Source organism: Plectropomus leopardus, chromosome 10 (assembly GCF_026936395.1).
Source record: "Plectropomus leopardus strain MGB_pleo_1.0 chromosome 10, ASM2693639v1, whole genome shotgun sequence".
NCBI lineage: Eukaryota > Metazoa > Chordata > Actinopteri > Perciformes > Serranidae > Plectropomus > Plectropomus leopardus.
In genome coordinates this window covers 16,293,108-16,317,300 of record NC_142185.1, presented here as the reverse complement: position 1 = coordinate 16,317,300, position 24,193 = coordinate 16,293,108, and the positions used below count along the sequence as shown (strand labels likewise).

The following is a 24,193-nucleotide window of genomic DNA, read 5'->3' as shown; positions in this document are numbered from 1 at the left end:
TTTTGAATTCGCATATCGGAGCTTCCATATAGTTACTTTGTTGATATAGGTTTATGTTAAAAGTGGGACTCATGGCCTCTCAACATTTTTGTAATGACGGATTTCTATATTAACAAACAATATCTTGCAATATATAAAGTGGTCTGCGTGCTCACAGTGCGCGTCACGTCAAAGAGACGGGTGGGAGTGGTTTGCAGTTGAATATAGCGTGGCAGCTCCTCACCCACCTGGCATTACTCACTCACCCCGACCACATTGACGGCCGCTGTGAGAAGCTCCAGATCCAAAACAAAACTCCAGCTGCAAGTTACTCTTCTCTTAAAGGAAACTCTACAAAGAACCCACAATGGTAAGTATAGTTTCAGTTTTGGTTCGAGAGGAATTTCCACTTAAAGGTTGTTTGTTGTGAAAACTCTTAAAACAGTAAATATAGCTTGTGCACTTAAGTGTTTACATCGTGACTCAGTGAATCTGATTTAAATGTGCTGGGAAATGAGGCAGATTGAAGGTGCGATGTAGCAACTGAGAGCTGCTCCCTATGAGCCCTCCTGTAGGACTCTTCAGTCAGAAATAGACTCAGTGACTGGCAGTAAAGCTGAGCTGGCTGCTGGCCTGGATGAGCAGGTGGTGATGATCAGTCTACATTTGCAGCACATCAGGAGAAAGATATTAAACACAGATAGTTATGATGTATAGCCCAGTGTGATGTGTTTTTTTTTGTTTTAACATTTATTGGATCAATAGTCCAGTATTTTTTTCAGATAAAGTGAAATATATTCTCTAAAAAAATACTGTTGTAATACTCATAATGCCTTTTGCTAGGCTGCTAGGTAGTTCAGTGAGTTCTGCGTCAGTATAGTAAGGAATTTAGGTGTGTCCCGTAGTACAAATATCAACAAGTCAGTTCAGATTGAGACAAGTGTTTCTGCAGGGCAGGACTGAAACTTTTCCCTCCAAAATTAAACAGTTATGGATGGTATAACAGTGACCCAAGCCTTTAGTAACTTAACAATGTTAAACTTGCTTGCATGCAGTAAAAAGCAACCCCCCCACTTGTTATTCAGTGTAACATAGGACTGGCAGTTTATCTCTGTCAAATGAAACCAAGATAACCTTGCAGCCTCTGTGAATGGAATGTTACTGGTGAAGTTGACTGTATCGGTTTTTGACATACGCCATGGTTAGTCTTACGACTGCTTGAGGAGTTGAACTGACACACACATACACACCACTAACCTGTGTCCTGTTTGCACGGTGTAGGATAAACACAGGCTGTTAGCACTGTCAGTACAATGAGCTCATAAAAAAAACAACTGGTATCATTACTAAGAACAAGACTACAGCATACCCGCCCTGATCAAATAATCCTGATCTCTATAATTTAGATCATACTGTTAATGTTAGAAATCAAATCTTAGAGCTACACTGAAGAGCTACACCAAATACATGGTGTGGAGTTAGCCTATAATAGTTATTTAAGCTGATCAGTGGCTGTAAATAATAATTTATACATAAAGTAAAGGTTTAAATTGAAAACACCTAAGATCACTACTAAATTCACACAACTGTTCCACTCATTGTGCAAGATGTTGTTTTTAGTATTGTCATAATGCCTGTTGTACAACCTCAGAATGACACATTATGCACTAAATTCAACAGAGAGGCTTACCTTGGGATCATGAATGTGCTCTGCAGATGACATGACAGCCAATCAGTTACCTTATATTGCGTGCAATAGTGGATCTAGTCTTTTATTGCATAACCTAGCTGTCTATGGCACAATTAAACTTGTTTGGCTAACTTTTCCATCTTTAGCATTTTGCTTTTTAGCTTGTTTGACCACTTTTTTGTCCAGTTTACAAACGGAAACTGTAAGAGTGACAGATGTAAAACAGTCAGCCAGTCAGTGCCTATCAGGTTGGTACATATCAACTGAGTAAGACTGGGGCACCAACACAGGAAAGACTCAGTGTTATTTAGTTGTCTGGCGCTCTTGGCAGTAATTCTCCAGCAACACAATATGCTTTAATTATAGTTTTTAAACATATTCAAGGGGTGATTCGGGCTGAGGATGGCAACAGAAGAAATCCAAAGCTTTTTTGATAACTGTTTTTTCAAGTCAAAATATCAAACATTTGCTGGTTCCAGCTTCTTAAAAGTGAGAATTGGCTGCTTTTCTTTGTCATTTCTCATGGTACATGAATAATTTTAGAGATTTGGAGTGTAGTGTGGGAAAAGGAAGCAAGGTGAGGATGTTGTAATGAGCATTTATATTTTTTGTCGACATTTTATAGACTAAATGATTAATAGGTTGATTATGCAAATAATCTGTAGATTAGTCAGTGATGAAAATAATCATTAGTTGGAGACTTAATCTACAATAAGATAAATAAGTTCATGCCAATTTGGTCTTTGGGTGGCAGATTTCAGGCTGATGTCTGTGAAGTGGTAAGCATCTCTAAATTCAATAGTTGTCATCCTTAAAATCCAAGAAAATCCATACCAAATATCATGTCAATCTGGCCTACAGATGTCAACACGTTCTGGACTGGACTAAAGGGTCAGACAGAACAATCGATTGAATGAAAGAAAGAAAAAAAAGACAATAAACTAAATATTAACATGCAAAATTGAAGATATGACTCAATATCACTGCCTTTTCTCTGGAATAATGGTAACATCTGTGTCATAAACTAAATACATGGCAGTTTGGGTGTGGACAAGATTCCATGAAATCATGATCCACTCTCAGCTTGTCTCTGTGATACATCATGTCTATTTTCCTGTTATAGAGGCAGAATGCACTGTGATGATGGGGTATTAAGGGATCTCTGTTCTCATGTCTGCTGACCTGAAAAAGCTTTTAACAAATTGATTGCTCTCTTTTTGTGTTCACTTTTCCTCTCTCTCTCCCTCTATCTCTCTATCTGCGTAGAGTGTTCATTCTGTTAGTTTAAGTCACCAACAAAACTGGTATCTCAAGTCCATGTGGGCTCAGACGTGCCCTTGTTTACGTCATATACAGACACACCCTAACAGGTTCCAGGGACAGGAGAGGTTTGGTTTGACAGTACTTCGTCTTAAATCTTGAATTTACTTTGACTTATGGAGATGAAAAATAAGTGACAACCTAGTTTTGACAGAAAATATCTGGAGACTTTACATTTTTCATTTTCAGCTGCAACATAAATAAATAGTTTGTAGACTGCAGCAAACTTTCAGCAGATCAGGTGTAAAAACCAACCTGGTAGTGGCCACTATTTTCGGGACTGCCAGGCGGTGTTTACTGAAACAGTCAGCCTTTGCTGAGAGGTGTCAGGTTAGTGGGGAACCCAAAATAGCTGCTGCACAGCGCTCTGCTAACCTGGATACGCAGGCCAGTCTGTGCAGGGTCACCTCTGCTTTGGATAGCTTCTGGTGATGAAGTATTAAATATATCTTTTTTAAAAAAAATCCCTATCAATCAACATGGGTTTCGGGAGATTTTACAGACTCTAAAATTATACAGCGTGATACTTTAAAACCCTCCAGCCACACAGTCCCCCCAGCCCTCACCCAGCAGCGCCTTCCCTCATCAGTCTGATCACTGAGAAGAAGAGAGTTGGGGCAAGGATAAAAATAGCAGCCTGACATGAAGCAAGGTGGGAATATATAGTGTGTCAAAGGTAGTTACTGACGTGGAATAAAGTCATGGGTAGATAGTTTTATGATGCGTTCTTGTACCTTGCGTCTTTTTGAATGCAAATATTTACTATGTTTTTCTCTGGCTCAGTCTCTTTTATTGTTGATTGCCCAGCAGTCTGGGTGTTGCTGAGTATGATATTTACGATAATCCTGATAATTGTGTACAAGTGTTTTTTGGTTGTTTTTTTTCACAGTCTGCAATAAAATTGTATATATATAATTGTATATATATTCCGTCCCTTCTGATGGGTGACTAATTTCTTTCATTTCAGGAATGTAGTTCCTTTGCCCAAACTTATTCCGAGCCTTAGAGTTCTAAGTTATGTCTAGCAATATCCAAAATTAAGGAAAATTAATGGATTTTGTTTTTTTTTTTTTTTAAAAAAAGTTTAGATTTAATTATGATACTACCAAAGCTTTTACAGCGTTACAGAAACAGTCAAGTATAAAAATTGTAGCTATTGTAAGACTTTCATATGAGTTTCTTTGTCAGTGCCTTACTCACACAATGTGCACTGTATAGACTATCAGGCTTGTAGTATATCTTTGGGCAAATTCTGTAGCAAAAGGCTAATGCAGACACAGAGATACAAGTGTAATTAGATCCTACAACTCGTATAGATGCCATAGCTTACATTTAATCAGTGTTTTTCAGGTTATCAGAATTGTTTGATAAATTTGTGTCAGTACTGTTGGGCTTTCTAAATCCTCCAGTGCCTCATTTGGAAGCCCTGGGAGATCTGTCAAATACTGCAATCCCAGTTATCTAATGTTAGATACTGCTTTCAACATAGTAACCAAACACAACACTATGTGTGGTTAATGTACTGGATTCATTTTTTTGTCATTCCATTGGTGCCTTCTTTTTTTTTTTTTTGGGTCATCTTTGTAGTGTGAATGCGGTTCTCTGAACTCAACCTCTATTTCAGCTCATGACCCTCGCTCACAGTCACATGAGACCAAGTGACAGCTGCAGAGAATCTGTTTTGCTTGTTCCTAAGACTTCAGCCTTCTTTCCTCCATATATCTCTTTACTTCCACCTAGTGGTGAAGTTTCAGAATGACTCCTTTGGATATTTTCTGATTATAAACAATTTGCCACTGATACAATTCTGCAAAGCAAAACAACAACACACAGTTTCTGATAGTATGCAAGCCTTTCCCTTCACTGCATTGCATCTTTATCTACCCTTCTTTTTATTTCCCCAGCTCCTTTTTTCTGCCCCTTTTTTCACCTTCTCCTCTTCTTATCTTCCAGCGTGAATGCATCTCTGTCCACGTAGGCCAGGCTGGTGTCCAGATGGGGAATGCCTGCTGGGAGCTCTACTGTCTGGAACACGGCATCCAGCCTGACGGCCTCATGCCCGACACACAGAATCAATTAACCGACGAGTCCTTTGTCACTTTCTTCAGCAAGACTGGGACAGGGAAATATGTCCCCAGAGCAATCTTAGTTGACCTGGAGCCCACTGTCATTGGTCAGTACTGTCTTTGATATGGAGCTTGGTAGGTTTTTATGAAGAATGAGAAATTTCAGAAGATGGTAGTATCTTCTGTTGTGGCACAAATAAGTTCAGTGCATCACCATAACAAGAGAGTGTTTTGATGTTTTGCAATTATTGATCATTCTCTCTGGACATTGTCCATTCAGTTGTCAATAGTATACACAACATAGGTTATGTTGAACTATCTATTGAAGATGAGGTTGTGTCTTTTTACCTTTTCATATATTTTACCAAACCACACAAAATTTCATCTGCATGGCGTGGTAGCTTAAAGATTCAGATGTCTTAGCGAGTCTCTGAAATGATTCACTCATACTGTAGCACTTTATATAAATGGTGAATTTGTTTTCTCAACTGTCTCTTTTGTCTTTTCATTTGTCAGATGAGGTGCGCACAGGAACGTACCGTCAGCTATTTCACCCTGAACAGCTGATCTCGGGAAAAGAAGATGCAGCTAACAACTATGCCCGTGGACACTACACCATCGGCAAAGAGATCATTGACTTTGTCCTAGACAGAATCCGCAAACTGGTAAGGAATTTAAGCAGTAAATGTCAGGTTTTAATTCACATTTATACTTGCTTTGTCCTATAAGGCCTAGACATACAAAACAGACATTAAAAGACAAGTGGCAATGAAGGCCATTACGTCACCTTATGTTGCTTGTGTCTCGGCCAAAACTTGAACACAACGCAAAGACTACAGCCAACAGCCAAAAAGCATGTACATTCTGTGCCTGCGTGAGAGGAAGTAACTTTCCATACCAACAGGCGGGGGTAGTCTGAATTGATCCTCAAAAAGGGAGACCAGAAGACTGATGGATTCAAGATGCTAGTTAGCCAGATAGCACATCAACAACACAACTCAGTCTTGAAAGAACAGTGGATATTCAACATGCGCTAGTGAACAATTAAATAAATATGACCCGTTTCTACTAAAGAGTTCAGTGGTTAGAAAAAATAATCTTACCTGAAGGTTGTCTTCTGCCCTTTTGACTTTAGCTGTTTGTTTTCTTTTTTTTCTCAAACTGGTGTGAACAGTGCTGGACACACTACAAAAATGAGGGCGACAGTCTGACAGACGGTCAACAGTCAGCTTGGTGTGTCAGGGCCCTAACAGTGCTCCATCTAGTTAACAGCTGATTTTCATGAATCCAAACAATAAAATTTTATGAGCTCAAATACATCAGACATCAGTGAAAGAGCTTGATCATGGATGCAAATTAATACTTTATTTCTATTGCTTTTTTTTTTGTTTTTTTAACAGTCCTTTTAATTGTTTCTCTGTATCTGTAGGCTGATCAGTGCACTGGTCTCCAGGGTTTTCTGGTCTTCCACTCCTTCGGTGGAGGCACTGGCTCAGGCTTCACCTCCTTACTGATGGAGAGACTTTCTGTTGACTTTGGCAAAAAGTCAAAGCTTGAATTTGCCGTTTACCCAGCCCCCCAGGTTTCTACCGCAGTAGTTGAGCCTTATAACTCCATCCTGACCACCCACACCACCCTGGAGCACTCCGACTGCGCCTTCATGGTGGACAACGAGGCCATCTACGATATCTGCCGCAGGAACCTTGATATTGAACGCCCTTCATACACCAACCTGAACAGGCTCATCAGCCAGATTGTGTCTTCAATCACAGCCTCCCTACGCTTCGATGGAGCCCTGAATGTTGACCTGACCGAGTTCCAGACCAACTTGGTGCCCTACCCTCGTATCCACTTCCCTCTGGCCACCTATGCTCCGGTCATCTCTGCTGAGAAAGCCTACCATGAGCAGCTGTCTGTTGCTGAGATCACAAACGCCTGCTTTGAGCCAGCCAACCAGATGGTGAAGTGTGATCCTCGTCATGGTAAATACATGGCCTGCTGTCTGCTGTATCGTGGTGATGTGGTGCCCAAAGATGTCAACTCTGCCATTGCATCTATCAAGACCAAACGCACCATCCAGTTTGTGGACTGGTGCCCTACTGGCTTCAAGGTGGGTATCAACTACCAGCCTCCAACAGTGGTTCCTGGAGGAGACCTGGCCAAGGTGCAGAGGGCCGTGTGCATGCTGAGCAACACCACCGCCATCGCTGAGGCCTGGGCCCGTCTTGACCACAAGTTTGACCTCATGTATGCCAAGAGAGCCTTTGTCCACTGGTATGTTGGGGAGGGCATGGAGGAGGGAGAGTTCTCAGAGGCCAGAGAAGACATGGCTGCCCTGGAGAAGGATTATGAAGAGGTTGGGATTGATTCCTTTGACTCAGATGAGGAAGGAGAGGAATACTAGACAGGCTTAGGTGGCATCAGTAATTTTCAGAGATAAAACTGGTCTATTTTTTAATAGACAATATCGCTTTGTTTCAAATTTAAAAATATTAGTTTATTTTTACCCTTTTAAATAAAAAATGTACCTACCTGCACAGGTTCTTTGTTGAGCCATAAGAATTATTAGATGCTACAGCTTTTGTGTTGGTTTGTATCTGTTTATTAATTTGTTTTATTGAAAAGAGAGAGCGCAGCAGTAACCTAATTTTTATAAGTTTGAAACCTGTGTTGTTGCTCAATAAATATTTCCCCTAAATATATTGCCTGTTGTTTTTTGTTGTTTGTTTTCTACTTTAAGTAGGCCCAAATTTTAAATTTATCTGTCAAATCTGTAAGTTATTAATAATTTTTAAAAATATTTTGATGATAAAAAATTATCATCTGTATCACATTTTGTACACACTGAATTTGTATAAAATATATATATATATATATATATATATATATATTTACATATAGTGTTGAGCAAGTGTGTCATTGCTGGAAAAATTGTTCAAATGTCTATAGTTTCACGGCTTGGCCACTAGAGCTCAGTAAAATCTAGTTTATAAAGACACCTAAGAAGGAACTGTTTTTTAGGACTTCCAATAACAAATTCAGTATGTATTTCTTTCCCACTTACTCTGTATGCCAAATTTTTGTTTTATATAATTAATGCCATTTATACTTAATTATGTAACCTCCTCATTGGAAATTGATGTGTATGTATTAAAACATAAAGGCATATCCTTTGCATACCTATATACTGCACTATAACACAATCTATAAAGCTTATATGCTTTACCTAGGCAGTAATTATATTACATAATGACGGAAACAGATTTCCCCCAGTATTTAAATATTAAATAAATAATCTAACTATTGTGCTTTATCAACACGTGGTGATACAGTGAAGTCATTTTCTGTCATTTTGAAATCTTATAAAATATAAATATAACAGGCTTTATATCTGCATATTGACATACAATGTAGAGTGTACAGTGTAGAGGCGCCCCCTAGTGGAGGCTGTTGAGGTCGAAGAGGCTGTGATGAGATTCTCAGAAGTGCAGAGTTCAACAGGACGCCGGGTTTGCCCTAAACTGGCCGAATTTCACTCACTTTGTTACTAATAGCTGACTTGCAATGGCCACACGCTGGGGAATATGCAGTGCAGGCAAAATTAGTCATGACTTCTCGGTTGCTTTACGGACACTGTCTCCGGAAGACCACGAGGTAACTTTTGACTAAGTAGCTTTATTTCGGCTAATGCAGCTACACTTCTGCAAACACGGTGCATAAAGTGTCGATTGTGCATATGTGTGTTCTTTGCGAGTAGGTTGTGTCACAAGGGAGTAAATAATTCCTCGTAAACTGTGCGTTTTAACGGCGGACTAAGCTTTGATTAATGTAATAAAAATGTAAACATGCACACACAGAGAGACATCAACCACTGTCCCCGTTAGCTAACCCAGAGGTCACCAGCCTTTGTGAGACTGAGAGAAACAAGTGTAAAGAGTGGCCTAATGTGGATGGCTACCTGTCTGATACAATATAACCCTCCGAATAATCTAAATTTACAGAAATCCGTGATTCAATTCTTCCTGGTCAAAAAAAGGAATGCGAGTTTCCAAAATGTCATTGTTACATGGAGAAATTAAGCCACTTTTGCTATTATTTTTTATGGATATCTGCAATAAGTGAACATGTCAGGAAACTCACCAGAGGAATTCATATAAAGAAGAACTCCCACAATACATTTGTGCATATCTGTAATTGCATTGTTTCTAGTCATAATTCTAATTGCCGGTATCTTTAAATGCATTTTTACTGGTCATAATGGCAATTGTGAATATGGATTATGACATTTTTGCCAGTAAAAAAAACACAGTAACAGTTGCCAGTAAAAAAAATATATATATTTTGGATATTCAAAATTACATCATGGATATCTGGAATGGTTTTTCATTTTGGCCATCTGAAATTAAAATTATGACAAGTAACAGCTGGGCAGTGGATAACTGAAATGGACGTCTTTTATGGTAAGAATGATATTGCAGATATCAAGACATTATTCTGGGCATAGAAAATGCATTTGTGGATATCTGAAATTAAAAGGTGAAGACACATATATAAGTGTTTCCCTAGGAAGAATGTCATTGTGGATATCTGAAAGGAGGAACTGAATTACAGATTTCTTCAATATCCAGTCTATCTGTTGAATGTTAAAACTTCCACTCATACCTTTTTTTAAGTATTTACATATACACATTTAGTTTTAGTACTATCAAAGTTGTAGATATCTTGAAATACAGTTTCTAACTGGAAGAATGTTACTGCTGATATGTTTAATTGTCCTTTTGACTAGTAAGAACACAATTTTGATGAGGAGAAATGCTATTATAGATATCTAAACTGCAAGTACAGATAGGGGTGAAGTTCAGTTAATGTTAAAATGGCTTGCCTTTTAACTTCTGTCTGCAGCTGACACAGAGGTCACCCTTTGACCACTGCACACTTCTGAATGTGTTTTTGCATAACAGAGCCTCATATACCAGAAAGAGGAAATGTGCAGTAGATGCTCCTTGCAGCCACTTCCCACAAATACAATTAAACCTTGTTCTTGTTGTTAATTGTGTTGTTTGCATCATTAAACAGGGAGTACAAAAAATGTGTCCAGAAATCAGGTGATAAGTAAAATTATCATCCTATGTTTGTTGCTTTACTCATTTTTCATATTATGGTTGTGCTTACGTGTCAACATGCACACATAGTTATTCATATTGGATTTGGGTAAATATTCATTCAGTATAAATAACTGCAAATACATGCTGCATTACTGAAACTGTATTCATCCTCAGATAGTGGCTGTTGCAGCGAGGGACCTACAGCATGCTGAAGAATTTGCCAAAAAGCACAACATCCCTCGAGCATATGGAAGTTATGATGAGTTGGCAAATGCTCCAGACATCGGTGGGTTCTTTTGTCAGAATATGGTGCAATGTTTCTGTCTAAATTGATTCAACAATTTCTATCTCTCAGCTGAAGTGTCTTTAGGGCTATCACTGAATCTCAACCAGCGTCTAAACTGCTGATCTTTATTGCACTCTGCATTACATACTTCCCTTACCTGGATAAGTGGAGTGTTTAAATAATATTTCTAAAACACTGCTATCGCTCACACTCTCTCTAGATGTGGTGTATGTTGGCACCATCCACCCGTACCACCTGACTGCTGGCAAGCTCTTTATGAAGTCTAAAAAGAATGTGCTGATTGAGAAGCCTTTGGCCATGAATTCAAGGGAGGTGGAGGAACTCATCACTGCAGCCCGAGACAACAGTGTCTTTCTCATGGAGGTACCTAAAAGTCTTTTTTATGTCTTCGCGCCAGCAGTAACTTTGACTGAAGGCATTATGTCATCAGGTTCTCCTTATGTAGGTCTCATTTTCGTGAACATGATATTTAAAGAATGCCTTCAGAGAATTTCTTCAAATTTGGCACAAATGTCCACTTAGACTCAACAATGAACTAATTAGATTTTGGTGATCAAAGGTCAAGGTCACTGTGACCTCACAAAACATGTTTTTGGCTGTAACTCTATAATTAATGCTGTAATTATGACTCAGTAATGAAGTTATTCAATTTTGGCCGTCACAGGTCAAGGTCACTGTGATCTTGCATCCTTGTTATTTCAAATTTGGCACAAACGTCCACTTTTAGTCAAGGTTGACCTGATACAATTGTAATGGTCATAGGTCAATGGTCAAGGTCACTGCGACCTTGTCTGTCTCATTCTTATTAATATGATATCCCAAATTCCTGGAGGATTTGGGTTTTTTTTCAAATTTGGCACAAATGTCAAATTGGACTCAAGAAGGAACTGATTCAAATTTTGTGGTCGAAGGTAAAAGGTCAGGGTCACTGTGACTTCACAAAACATGTCTTTGGCTACAACTTTAGAATTCATCCTGGCATTATGACAAACTTACACACATGTCTAATATGATATAATGATGAAGTGATGACATAAAAGATCAACTTCACATTGATTTCATAATGTTCTGCAAAAACACGTTTCTGTCCATTACTCATCATCATAACTCAGGAACAGAAGGGGAGACATTGGTGACACCTATCTTGGGTGCCCACCTTAAAACTGTGCTGATTATATAGATTTTCTGTGCTCCCAGGTTTTAGATGTGTGTGAAGCATCCATGTTTTTCACAGACATGGATGTAAACCGTGAGTACAACTTGACTGGTTCGTGGAGGCATACAACCATGATGCAGTAATTATTTATTTATTTTTTTAAACTAAGATCACATCTACCATTTAGCTGTTAAAACTATTCCATGTCTCCATCCAGGCAATTTGGACGCGTTTCTTTCCTGTATCCCTTGAAGTCAGGAGACTGCTAGGCCAGGGTGAGGTGGGTGAAGTTCAGATGGTGAGGGCTGACCTCGGGGCTCCGCTCACCCACATTCCTCGCTTTTCTGAGAAGAATCTGGGAGGGGGGGCGCTGCTGGACCTGGGCATCTACTCTCTGCAGTTTATCCTCATGGTTTTTAATGGGGAGAGGCCTGAGTCCATCCACGCCACAGGGCATTGCATAGACACAGGTGATCTGAGCAAGTCAATTTTACAAGAAAATATTTCAGTAAATGACAACCTGTATTTCTTGATGAATAACTATTGAATCCAGAGATCCTTTTATGAAGGCTATAACAAAGCTCTTAAGAGCTTTATCAAATCCCTCACCTTTGCCCAGGTGTTGATGGAACAGCAGTTTTGGTCCTAAAGTTTTCTGGAAACAGACTTGCCATTTCCACTTGCTCAATCACCATGATGCTGAGCTGTGAAGCGGTTATCACTGGGACCAAAGGCACCATTAAGGTAACAGCATGCAATCAAAACACTGAATAACACAAGTATTTTAATATACTGATAATACTGGCTAACATCAGTGTTAACAGTAGGCTGTTGTTTGCGTTACTCGTGTTAGCATTGAGCTCCAAGCACAGTTAAACCCAAGTGCAGCTGAAACTGACGAACCACAGTCAAACTTTAGTTTTTTGCAATACAACTGATGAGCAGGAACAGCGAAATCTCTATGTTTTTGTCCATTATTGTTTTGTGGTGTGTTAAGAGTTTTGCAGTCAGTGTAGCTGCTTGTTTGCCTTAGACTTTTAGTCTGGTAGATTTATTACATAATTATTTAAAGTGATAGAAAAGTGAGTTTTTTCATACCTTGTTTAGCGATGCTGCTCTATCGTTTGAAATTGCCCACTTAAGCTGTTTAATGCAGGTATATTATAGTATTGCATAGTAAGGTGGATTGTTAATAGGATTTTACAGAGACTTGTATATTTAATACAACAGAAAAACCTGATGGCAAATAAAGATACATACATAGTTAACATTATTGAGCTAATGTAAAATATAAACTATTTACAAATATTTGTGCTTTGTATGAATGTCTCTAAACTTCACGCAAGGTGAATTACATAGAACTGATTTCATCATCAGGTACCCAATAATATGTGGTGCCCAACATCCTTGGAACTGAATGGGAAGGAGATGCAGTTCTCCCTGCCAGAGCCTGGCATGCCACTCAACCTCAAAAACAGCACAGGTCTACGATATGAAGCGGAGGAGGTCCGCCACTGTCTGCTGAAAGGTAAGAAGCTCTAATACATACAAGTAGAATACTTGTCGCGTTTACTTTTGATCTGTATTGATCTGATCAGTTTTAACATTTTCAGCCCTTTGTTATATTCGAGTATAATTTTAAAACGATTTGAATCTAGAATGTCTGATGTTGTGGTTTCTTGGTTTCTCATAACTGTTTGTCATCACTTGTTCCTCTCTAGGATTGAAGGAGAGTCCGGGGATGCCGTGGGCTCACTCCAGCCTGGCGGCAGAACTTATAGATGAGGCCAGAAGACAGCTGGGAGTGACATATGAGCAGGACAACATCCAGTGATGCCTCTCATTGACACCAAGGGACTTGTTCTTCAGCATGCAGAATCACAAAATCGGAAAAAAGTTCCCTCTTGGATTCAGTTCACAAAATACAAATCTAGTAGGGGTCAAAAATTTTAAAAAACATTCTCTACCAAATGGTCGATTTGGCTTTTTATGGTAAAGGTGTAGAAGGTAAGCTACTGTTATTAAAAAATGACTATTTGCTAAAATACTAAACTAAATAAACAAACTTCTGATCAGTCATTGTTGTTAAATGATATATTTCATGTTTTTGTTTATATATGTGTATGTATATGTATGTATGTATGTATGTATGTATTGGATGATTTTTTATTATCCCAAGCAATTTGTGTATATATATATATATATATATATATATATATATATATATATATATATATATATATATAAATATATAAGATAACAGTATGATTTTTTCCAACATTTCTAAGATATTTCAAAGTACTTAATGGTAATTATCTAGAACAAAAACACCTACATTAAAAAAAAAACTAAGGGGTCTAAGGGGATTTAAAGAGAAGAATATTAATTTTTTTTTGTTAGTATTGCCCAAAGGAAAAAAAAAGATTTTTTTCACATTGCTTTTTTTTCTTATTAAGGAATTAAGGGGTTGAGATTGTAATAGTACTATTGCTTTAATTTTCATTTATTAATTGTCAAGTATGCTCACAGTCATTTGAGTCTCTTATCTACTGGGTTGTTGTCATAGATAAAAATATGAAATTAAATATTTCATTTTCAAAATAAATTATTGCTTTCACGTTCATACGTTCCTACAGACAGTAGGCTATGGTTTTAAACCTATCTGCGCAATAATGTCACCTCAGACATCATTGGTGCTAGCTAGTGCACTAGAATAAACAGCCCAAAATCTCTTAAAGGGTTCTGGTGCTAGCTGCATGTCCCTAACGGTTGCTTGGCAACCGAACAGACGCTTGTTACCCTTCCGGAAGTGCGTGGCTCTGAGGAAATATGGCGCACGGACCAGTGCATGTACCAGCGGTATTCATTGCTTCAGTCTACTCGTTTATCGCATTTTGCTCGTCTGTTTTTGTCGTTTTTGCAGCATTTGAAACAGTAAACGCCGACAATGTCTTTAGTGCAAGCCACACGGCGACTGTCCCCGTCGCTGCCGCTCGGGATCTACGGTGAGTTTCCTGACATGTTCACTTACTGTAAGCTAGCTTCTCTATGCTAACAAGTGAGACACGTTACAGTTATCAGGTTCTGTTTAACTGTTATGTTTTGTTTATGTGTGTAGTAACTACATCTTCAGGTAACTGGTTTGCCCTTTTAAGACTATATTTCTATCCCGTGTGCCAGACTCGACTGCTTGTTTTATAAACTCTGTATTCTTCATGAGTGGCATCGCATCTGGTGTAACGTTACCTGACTCCATTCAAAAAGTTGTCAGTTTAATTAGATTTTGCGTATTAGGACCGCACACTGTTTGCAGATCTGTCCCAGTATCAATTTGCAAAACGCTCGCGTGCTGTAGAGAATTTCGGCGTGTAATGGTTCATTCAGCAGCACTTGAATCTCTTGTTTTACCTCCCGCTGAAAGCGCAGGAATAACGATGTTCTCTGTTTGAGAATTTGGGTGTATGCGGCTCATCTGATCAGGACAGAAATGTTATATGATTTAAAAAGGTCGTTTTTTTCGACGATTGTGGTAGTGAGAAATGATGCACCAAATTCGTGTTTAACCCTCTGAAACCTGAGCAATTGGCCTTGATTTCTTTCAAAAACATGGGAAGAAGGCAATGAGCAGCCTAAGCAGCACTGTTAAAAAAGAAGATGAACAAGACTTGGAAAAAATGCTTTAAAATATTATGATAATTCTGTAACATAATTTTAAATAGGTAATTGTGATAACTAGTAATATAGTTTCCCTAGCTTTTTCTTTTTTCCGTAGATATTTTCCCCAGCTTCTTTTAAAAACAATTTTGTAAATCTATTTTTTTTTCTCTTTTTTTGCAATTTGTGGATCATTTCTTACCAAGTTGCCTTTATTTCCTGTGTTTTTGAAAGGAATGCCACCAATTTTCTCAGGTCAAAGTTATACAACAATTTGTCAGGGGATGTGGTATGCAGGCCTTCACCTGTAACGACATTGTGTCTGATGTCACTATCAAAAGGAATTTTGAGGTTTGTTGACATATGGTGGTACATGGGCTTTTGTTTGCAGCATTTTTGCAGTATGAATGCTGATCCAACATCTTGTAGTGGTCTCCCCGAAACAACTGTTTGTGCTCTTTTTTTCATATGCATTGCCCTATGCATTTTTCATCATTAGTTTACAACTGGAATAATGATTAATGTCATTGTGCTCTGGACATATAACAAAAATATAGCACAACTGCAGCAAGTGGGACCAAAAAAAAAAAATAAATATTGATAGTATTGAATAAATAATAAAAATGACCACAGCATATAGTTTACAGCACAAAATACACCTATTGGTGTAATGCTAATGCTTCACTCAATTCTCTGACCTCATATCATGTCATGGCACTGTTTTTTTTCGATGTTTTATGAAGCTCCAGTATGCTGTTTCTGGTTGGACGGTTGCCATCATCTAACTCCAACAACAAACCACTCCAAAAATGTTGGCACAGGATGTGAAGTGCCTGGGTAGCCAAAGGCTAGATTATTTAAGCTGCAGTATAGTAGGAACCACAGTAGGAACAGATTTATATGAGGCTTTACCAGTCCTAGAATAAACATAATTTCAACGGTATATCCTATTTGATGCATTGTGAAGATGAAGTCCAATTTTTGTTCTACAGATGATTGCTTTGTTACTGTATGTGTTAGGCTTGATGTATTGTAAAGACAGCCAGCCATCACTTGTGTTTACTAACTAAAGAGCTTGATGCTACTGTTTATCCTTCCAAAGTCTTTTTTAAACTTCAAGATCCCCTGTCCTCTCTTGTCATCTCAGGTACCTTCTGTATGACGTGAACCCACCAGAGGGGTTCAATCTGCGGAGAGATGTCTATATCCGCATGGCCTCCCTGGTAAAGACTTTGAGGAAGGAGGGGGATGACTGGGTATTGGTGTTGCCCCCATGGGGTCGCCTCTACCACTGGCAGAGCTCCAATATCCACCAGATTCGCATCCCATGGGGAGAATTCTTCAGCCTCACAAGCCTGCAGGCCAATGTGCCTGTCATAGAGTATGAGGAATTCATTGCTGGTAAGCTCTTAATTTGGGTGAGCCAAACTAGAGTTACATTTTCTGAAGTTTTTCATTATCTGGCATTTAAGCCTACAGAAACCTCATAAAATGCTATAATTGTTCTTTACAGTTTTATTGACATGTTATACTGTAACCATTTACTGTTTTATTAACATGCTATACTATTGATTTAATTTTTACAGTTTTTTGACATGCTATTGTATGATTCTTTTTGTCGACATACTGTCCAAGTTTTTTCAAATATGCCATTTGTACAGTTTTATTGAGTATTGAGTATGACAAGCTATTCATAGCTTGTCATACTGTACTTTTTAACATACTGTACAATTACTTTTTCTAAACAATTTATTTAAGATGCTATACTATGACTTTTTTTACAGTGTAATGTATGTATCGTTCCTCTTTTGGATCTAGAGAACGGAGGTCCATTCATAGACCAGGTTCTAGTACTTCAAAACTACGCTGAGGGATGGGCTGATGGAAAATGGGAGGAAAAAGTTGACGAGCGGCCGTGCATCGACAAATTGATGTACTCCAAAGATAAACATGGCTACTACAGGTAAAGCAACACAATGCACAATGCCCCGCTATTTAAAAAAAAAAAAAAGTATACAATTTCACCTCATACACAATAAATTTGAAGTAGTTATAATGTAAAGAATGTAATGTTTAAAATTTTTCTAGGACAGTGAAAAGGAAGGCTGAGGAGTTCATGTGGCTGCTATGTGAAGAAATAGTTTAAAGCCAGAGACTGAGTTTTTATCCTGTCTTGACAGGTTTCATGTTCCTTCTTTTCTAACATATCCTAGTTTTCATGACCTAAATCCTTTTTCTGTCATGCCCTCCTGTGGAAGCATATTTTTGCTTTGTTTATTGTCCCTGCATGAAAGAGATTTATTAAGCTTAAGTGCCAAAGAAAATGAATTGTAATTATAGTTGAATAACTCAGTAGAGCCACTTCAGACAGTGATGGATCACATTCCCAGTATTTCTTCATTAATGATATCCATCTCTACCTTCCAGCTCGCACACCTCTCTCCTCTCCATCCATCATCAACTGTGTCATTTATCTTTTTTGTGTGTGTTTCCAAGGGGCTGGTTTTGGGGCTATGAGGAGACAAGAGCTCGAAATGTAACGTGCATATCAGCACAAGGCCATGCCTCCATCATGGCCCCGGTTCTCCAGAAAAACATCACAGTGACGTAAGTCTACAGAGCAACATGCTGATATGAAACGCACTGACTCTACACAAGCATACAGTACATACATGTGGACATTTGTCACATGCCAGTGACTGGTAAAGCGTGTCTGCGGCAGATAAATCCAAACTATTCATAGAGGTACAAGCAGCATCACACGCTTCTGAACCCCTATTGTTTTTGCTCATTAATGTTGTGTCTGCCTTCTCTCAAATATAATGGAACTATATGGCATTTATGGTTCTCAAAGCGCCAGAAGAATACATTTGAAAAACTCAGCACCAATGTCTCTTTCCAGAAATAATGACCCAGTTACTCAAAATAATCTGCAGGCCTTGTTGTGACTAGTTTCATGTAGGAGCTAATTTCTTTCTATCAAACTACACCCACCATCTGTATCACTGCGCAGAAGGAGGCGTGCATATTATTCTCACGTAGCATCACTAAGCTAGCTGACATTACAGCTCAGCCAAGCAGGACGCCATTAATATTTAAACACTGTGCTGTCACTTGTGCGAGCCTTTCACACAGTTGATGCACGCTACCTTTTGCGAGGTGATACTATTGATGGATGTAGTTCTGTAGAAAGAAAATAGTTCCTGATTTGAGGGTGAACTGTCCCTTTAACTGACTGAAGTTAAATTTAATATGGCACTTTAACCATTACTGATTCCATTGTGCTCACAAGATGAAATATGTAGCAAAATGAGTTAAACTAGACAGATGACACTATGTAGACACAACATTGATCATATGTTTTCAAACTTGTCAGTCTCCTCTTCAAACAGCCGTGGTGTAAGCACACATCCTCTGTAAGTTAGTGAAGTCGCTGATTCATCTCTCTGTGAATAGCTGAAAAATGATCTAACTCCATTGTTGTCTAAGTGTGGTATTACTTACAGATTGTTCTTTTAGATCTTAGCGATGCTGACATGGATAATCTTGTTTGTACGGTGCCATTTCACAGGTCTGTTATGCTTGACCGAGCAGAGACACTCCTCCATGATCACTATGCTGGGAAGGATTACTGGGATGTAAGTCAAACAACTGGCTAATGTCATGCCTTTTTTTTTTTGTAATGTTGGTGTCGGGTATTATTGGCCTATTTTTTTTTCCCGTAACCTGATGTGGGAGTCTCTGTAATTGTCTGTGTTTGACATAGACGCGCCGCAGTATGGTTTTTGCCAAGCACCTGAGACTCATTGGAGATGACTTCAGAGCAAAAAACTTGAACTCTACAGATGACAGAGACCATACTGTTTACAGTGAAGACTGGACTCGCATGAAAGTGAGTCAGTGCATCTGATTATGGCATGATTATGTGATTGCACGGGTGGAATTAAGACTGTAAAAGTACAGTAGATATTTCAGTATTCATTATGTGATTGTATGTGCATCATTTAAGTTCTGGCTCTTGCATATTTGAGAATATATTGAATTTGTGTGTTAATTGTGCCATCAGATCAGTCAGTCATACCCTTTAACTGCTCAGTACCTCTTTACTGTCAAATTTTATTGTGGTTTCAAACACTTGAATTTTCACCTTCTGAGTTCTCTCGTATTGTAGTGTTGTGAAAAGCTCCCATAGTTGCTATTGAATCATTTGTGTATAAGTATGTGCTGTTTGCATTTGTTGATTCTAAATTTGTAATAGATTGATATTGCATTCACTTCATTATGAAAAGAACCCTTCATTTCAACCTTATTCAGTTTCCAGCAATAATTAAACAGCAATCATCATTATTTTCTCTTTAGGTCAAGCTGGGCTTAGCTAAAGGTGGCCCATATCTGGGAGTCCACCTACGCAGGAAGGACTTCATCTGGGGTCACAGGGAGGATGTACCCAGCCTTAAAGGGGCAGTGAAAAAAATGCGCAGCTTGATGAAGAAGCACAAACTCGACAAAGTGTTTGTCGCTACAGATGCAGACGAGGAAGGTAATGATATACTGGCACATTCAGAGACAAATTCCTATTTGTTGTACACTTAAATAACCCAATGGCATGGAGAAATTTCATTTGTAATATTGACATAAAGTGCTTCAGAATTTTGCAGCTTTATGAAACATTGCTATGAACGGCGATACTGCGAAAGATATATTACATAAATATATACCTGAAGCTTTTTTTAATCTGGGAAAAATATTTAGATCTAAAACCGAATGGCACTGACACAATAACACAAGAATTTAGCATTATAATAAAGAATTATGCTATAATAAAACACCTAGTAGTAGAAATAATATTAGTAAGTAGTAGTCATGTATCAATAAAATCATTGTCACTATGAATACTTTTATAACTCTGTTTAATCTGTGCTATTTTGTAGAATTAAAGGAGCTGAAAAGGTTGTTGCCTGACATGGTGCGGTATGAGCCATCCACAGAAGACCTGGAGCTCTTTAAAGATGGAGGGGTGGCCATCATTGACCAGTGGATATGTGCCCATGCCAGGTTATTTAATTCTCACAGTTTTGTTCTATGTGATAATTAACAAAACAGTTTTTCAGTTGGTATAAGACTATTTTGCACGCTAGTTCTAAGCTGGGTTTCCAGTCAAACCCAGGTCTTTTAGGTTTTAACAGCTCTGTTCAGCTCCATGTGATTAAGTGTGACTTCTGCCTTCAGAAATGTGTTCCCAAAAAGTTAGCCACACCCTTCAAACCCTTCATCTTGCACAATGATCGGATCAAAGTCAGTTGTCCAATATTTTGGTTTACAACCACAAAAAACTGTTAAACTAACAGCACTCCAGTCACCCTTAGCTCTACTTTGTGTTTGGTGCATGCTAACACATTAAACTAAGATAGTGGCCTGCTTGTTACAGTGAATATGCTAGCATGCATAAATATTAGTGTTTAGCTTAAAGCACCACTGTGCCAAAGTTTAGCCAGCTGCTTAAATTGTTGTTGCTTTATCATTTTGGATAATTCTATATTCTATATACATAAAATTGTTTTTTTAAACATGTAATTCATAGCAGCTTCACATAAAAAGAAAACAACAGGACAAATTATATGAAATAGTTAAGTGTTTTTTTTCTGAAAGCATTATAGAATAATATAAAAAACATGCATTTTTGCTGACTTTTATTTTCAAAAAGGTAATTATTGAGGACGTATGCCAGTTACTCTTCCATGGCCAGCTTGGACAGAAATATTTTTAACACTAAATAAGAGCCTTGTCACTTTTAATCTCACCTACTGAAAATACCTTAAGATGAAGTCATATGAGAGTTGAAAAACTAGTCAGGGTACAGTAACCCTGAATAGTTTTTCAACTCTCATGTGACTGTGGTAATTTTCCAACTCATCTCTTTCATAACTGTTTGCTTTATGTATCTATGTATCTATGTATGTATTTATTTATTTATTTATTTATTATATATTTTTTAGATTCTTCATAGGAACGTCAGTGTCCACCTTCTCTTTCCGGATTCATGAAGAGAGGGAGATCCTGGGCTTTGACCCTAAAACTACATACAATCGTTTCTGTGGGGACACTGAAAAAGAATGTGAACAGCCCACACACTGGAAAATAGTTTACTGATGTGACCTCTCACTTTCCTGACACACACAAGTGCCAAAAGCTGTGTTTAAAGTGACATTTATTTCTATGGAATATATATTTTAATGGCTGTATTTTATGGTGTATTTTTTACGTTTTATGGTTTCAGAGTTGTGCAATCAGGTCCCGTAGTGACCACTGTGACTGAACCTCCAAAGGCCACGACAGGGCTGCCAAACACATATTACTGTTATGTTCAACAAGTAAATCTGCGGATATATTTTTAGGTTGTATGTTGAATAATAATAATGATTTCTGATATTTATGACCAGCACCACTGGTGAGAAAGTATCTAGGAATGGCTGTGGCAGAAAGGAAGTATTCTCAGTTTAACATTTTGTGAGATTGAAAGATGTTGAGCATCTAAACTTTGTTATTTTTTAAATATCTGATTTTGTTTTCAAAAATAAGATAAGATAATCCTTTATTGAGGATTAAAAAATAACACCAGATAAGAATCAAAGGGCATTCAGAGATCATAAACATACTGTGAAGATGATGTTTTTAATTAGTAAAGGGACTCTTTGGAGTTTTTTTTGTAAATAAGTAAAGGTTTGTTTACATTTCCGTGTTTCTTACCAAAAAGCAAAGCACATGTTGAATGAATTTCCTTCCTCAGACATTTGCAGCCGTTATTTTTGAAGTACTCTGAAACCTACAGTGTTTTAATTCATGTTTGCTTGCAGTCTTACAGTCTTAGCTTAGTTTCGTAGCGTTACTGCCACTAACTGTTGATCAGTGGATTAGCATTAAACCTGCTAGAGTAATGTGAATTGCATCGCCACACTCTAAAGCACATGCTTCCTTGTGCCTTTGCTCGAGATCCACACGAAAAGTGGATCAGCTCACAAAAACATTGCTGCACAGCACAGTTAGTGGCCAAAAACTCCACAGGGTGCCCTTAAGAATAGAAAACAGAAAGAAGCGAATGATTCCCAGCTCACAAATTGTTAAAATGAGGTGCATCTTTGCCTCTGCTTTCATTGTATTTCAGTATTTGAGTGACATGACTTTCCTCCCTTATTTCATATCTTATGCAGTGCCAGTACTAACATTTGTTACATGGGACTACAGTACAAATGATATTAAAGAAGTATGACAGGCTTTGTAAATAACAATATCACAATGAAGTTTAATGCTGCTTAAATCTGTCAGCCTTTTTTTCTGTAAGCTATAGATTATATATTGTTCATTTGGCATCAACCATAATAGTGTTGCTATAACCACTGAAAGGAATTCAAATGCCACAAAGGAGCCAGTGTGTCTTGTCAACACTAGCCAGCTTTAAAGCTGCTGTCTTTTTTCATTGTTGAGGATGCCCATCTGATTACTGGTATGAACATTATCTCCTCACCGTCTTTGTACAGCAAGAATTTTAGTGTTGAATAAAAGATTTTAGCACACTCTAAACATGGCAGAAAGCAGTTTTGTGAAGTTTTTTTTAAATACAAAGTTTGACTCACACCAAAGTAATCCCTCTCATCATCACTCATGACCCATTTAGCAGTGTGTGTCAGTGTCTGTATCTGCAGAGAATCAGCTCTCCACCTGTGTTTTCTTATATCTGTCTAATTTGGTCTTAAGATGTTTCTGCTTGTCAGCTCTGGGTTAGCTGTGTGTAGCCCCCAGCCAATAGCAGCACAAGGTTGGGAGTCTATAAAAACATGGTGACCAGTTTACACCACTGGATGCAAGCTGCAACTCTGTGTGTCTGTGTCCATGTGTCTAGTTATTTGTTTGATTGACACACATCCAGTAGGGAAGCCATAGACAGGGTTGTGTAGAAGTGTGGGTGTGTTTCTTTGTGCTTTATGACGGAACTGCTGGTAATTAATCAGAAAATATTATCCCTCTGAATCACTACTGCTCCCTCTTATAATTCACTCTGTAGCTTGCTTGACAGCCTCTGGTTGAGCCAAGAAGGGGGTGCCAAGTTTGATTGTTAAGAAACAAGAAGCAATCAATTGAGTTTAGTGTGCCTTTAATCTTATAATGATGTCATGATTGTAAGAGGATATATCTTAGGTTTGTTAAATTTACCACTCAGAGTCCCTGTACTACCAAACATAATGCTTTAAGATACAGAGAAACTAATTTCTTTGCTTAAATTCAGACTCATTGATATATTCCCATATATTGAGTATTGCTGAACATGTCTATGTACTCACTAAGTGGTAGCTAAGAAGAAGTCAAGTCAAAAAGAAGTGCATTTGCTTGAGGCAGTTCACATGCTGAGGAAAATGACATTTATATAATCTGGAGATGTAGTCCTTGGGAACAGCAGTAGACATTTCTAGTATTACTTGTTTATGTATGCCAAATGTGTGTGAAAGTGCTAAGTGTACTATGAGGAAGTTTTTATTTTATGTTCTTTTTAGTTTCCTCTTGTCATGCAGAGAAAAGTCCATTTTAAGCATTTAAGAACTCCTGGAAATCCCTCACAGCCCCACTGGTTCTCAGAGCCATTTTGGAGATCAGCTTCTGCGGCCTGATGAATTGACTCTTGTGGTTTAACTGCGTTGTGCTCACCAGCAGCACTCACTTTTTCCCCCACAAGTTCTTATCAAGATGAAAAACCAGTAGGACTACCTTGATGATGGAATTCTTATTGATGTTTAACAATACAAAAGTGTCATGTCACCCCTGCTATTGTTTTGGCCCAACCCTGATGCTTTCTACTGTCCTTTTTTAAAAGTGTGGCAATGGAAAGAATCTGCATATAGTTACTTTGCCTGACTGGCAGATGTT

The 24,193-nt window shown here is 38.2% G+C and overlaps 3 protein-coding genes across 3 annotated transcripts; all 3 read left to right on the top strand.

The window, feature by feature from the left end:
- Positions 1-189: 189 nt before the first annotated feature.
- LOC121949423 (tubulin alpha chain-like) lies at positions 190-7,757 on the top strand. Its single transcript, XM_042495107.2, has 4 exons — positions 190-349; positions 4,943-5,162; positions 5,572-5,720; positions 6,485-7,757. The coding sequence occupies exons 1-4, from the start codon at positions 347-349 to the stop codon at positions 7,457-7,459; spliced, it is 1,347 nt and encodes a 448-aa protein (XP_042351041.1). The 5' UTR covers positions 190-346; the 3' UTR covers positions 7,460-7,757.
- Positions 7,758-8,483: 726 nt separating this feature from the next.
- On the top strand, positions 8,484-13,700 carry LOC121949449 (trans-1,2-dihydrobenzene-1,2-diol dehydrogenase-like). The gene is made up of 7 exons (XM_042495138.2): positions 8,484-8,709; positions 10,335-10,446; positions 10,667-10,830; positions 11,841-12,093; positions 12,243-12,367; positions 13,001-13,151; positions 13,345-13,700. Exons 1-7 carry the CDS (start codon positions 8,620-8,622, stop codon positions 13,455-13,457), a joined length of 1,008 nt encoding a protein of 335 aa, XP_042351072.2. The 5' UTR covers positions 8,484-8,619; the 3' UTR covers positions 13,458-13,700.
- A 663-nt stretch (positions 13,701-14,363) lies between these two features.
- pofut2 (protein O-fucosyltransferase 2) lies at positions 14,364-22,855 on the top strand. Its single transcript, XM_042494888.2, has 9 exons — positions 14,364-14,628; positions 16,425-16,678; positions 17,096-17,240; positions 17,774-17,884; positions 18,849-18,915; positions 19,044-19,169; positions 19,637-19,817; positions 20,209-20,332; positions 21,274-22,855. Exons 1-9 carry the CDS (start codon positions 14,453-14,455, stop codon positions 21,425-21,427), a joined length of 1,338 nt encoding a protein of 445 aa, XP_042350822.2. The 5' UTR covers positions 14,364-14,452; the 3' UTR covers positions 21,428-22,855.
- Positions 22,856-24,193: the final 1,338 nt, after the last annotated feature.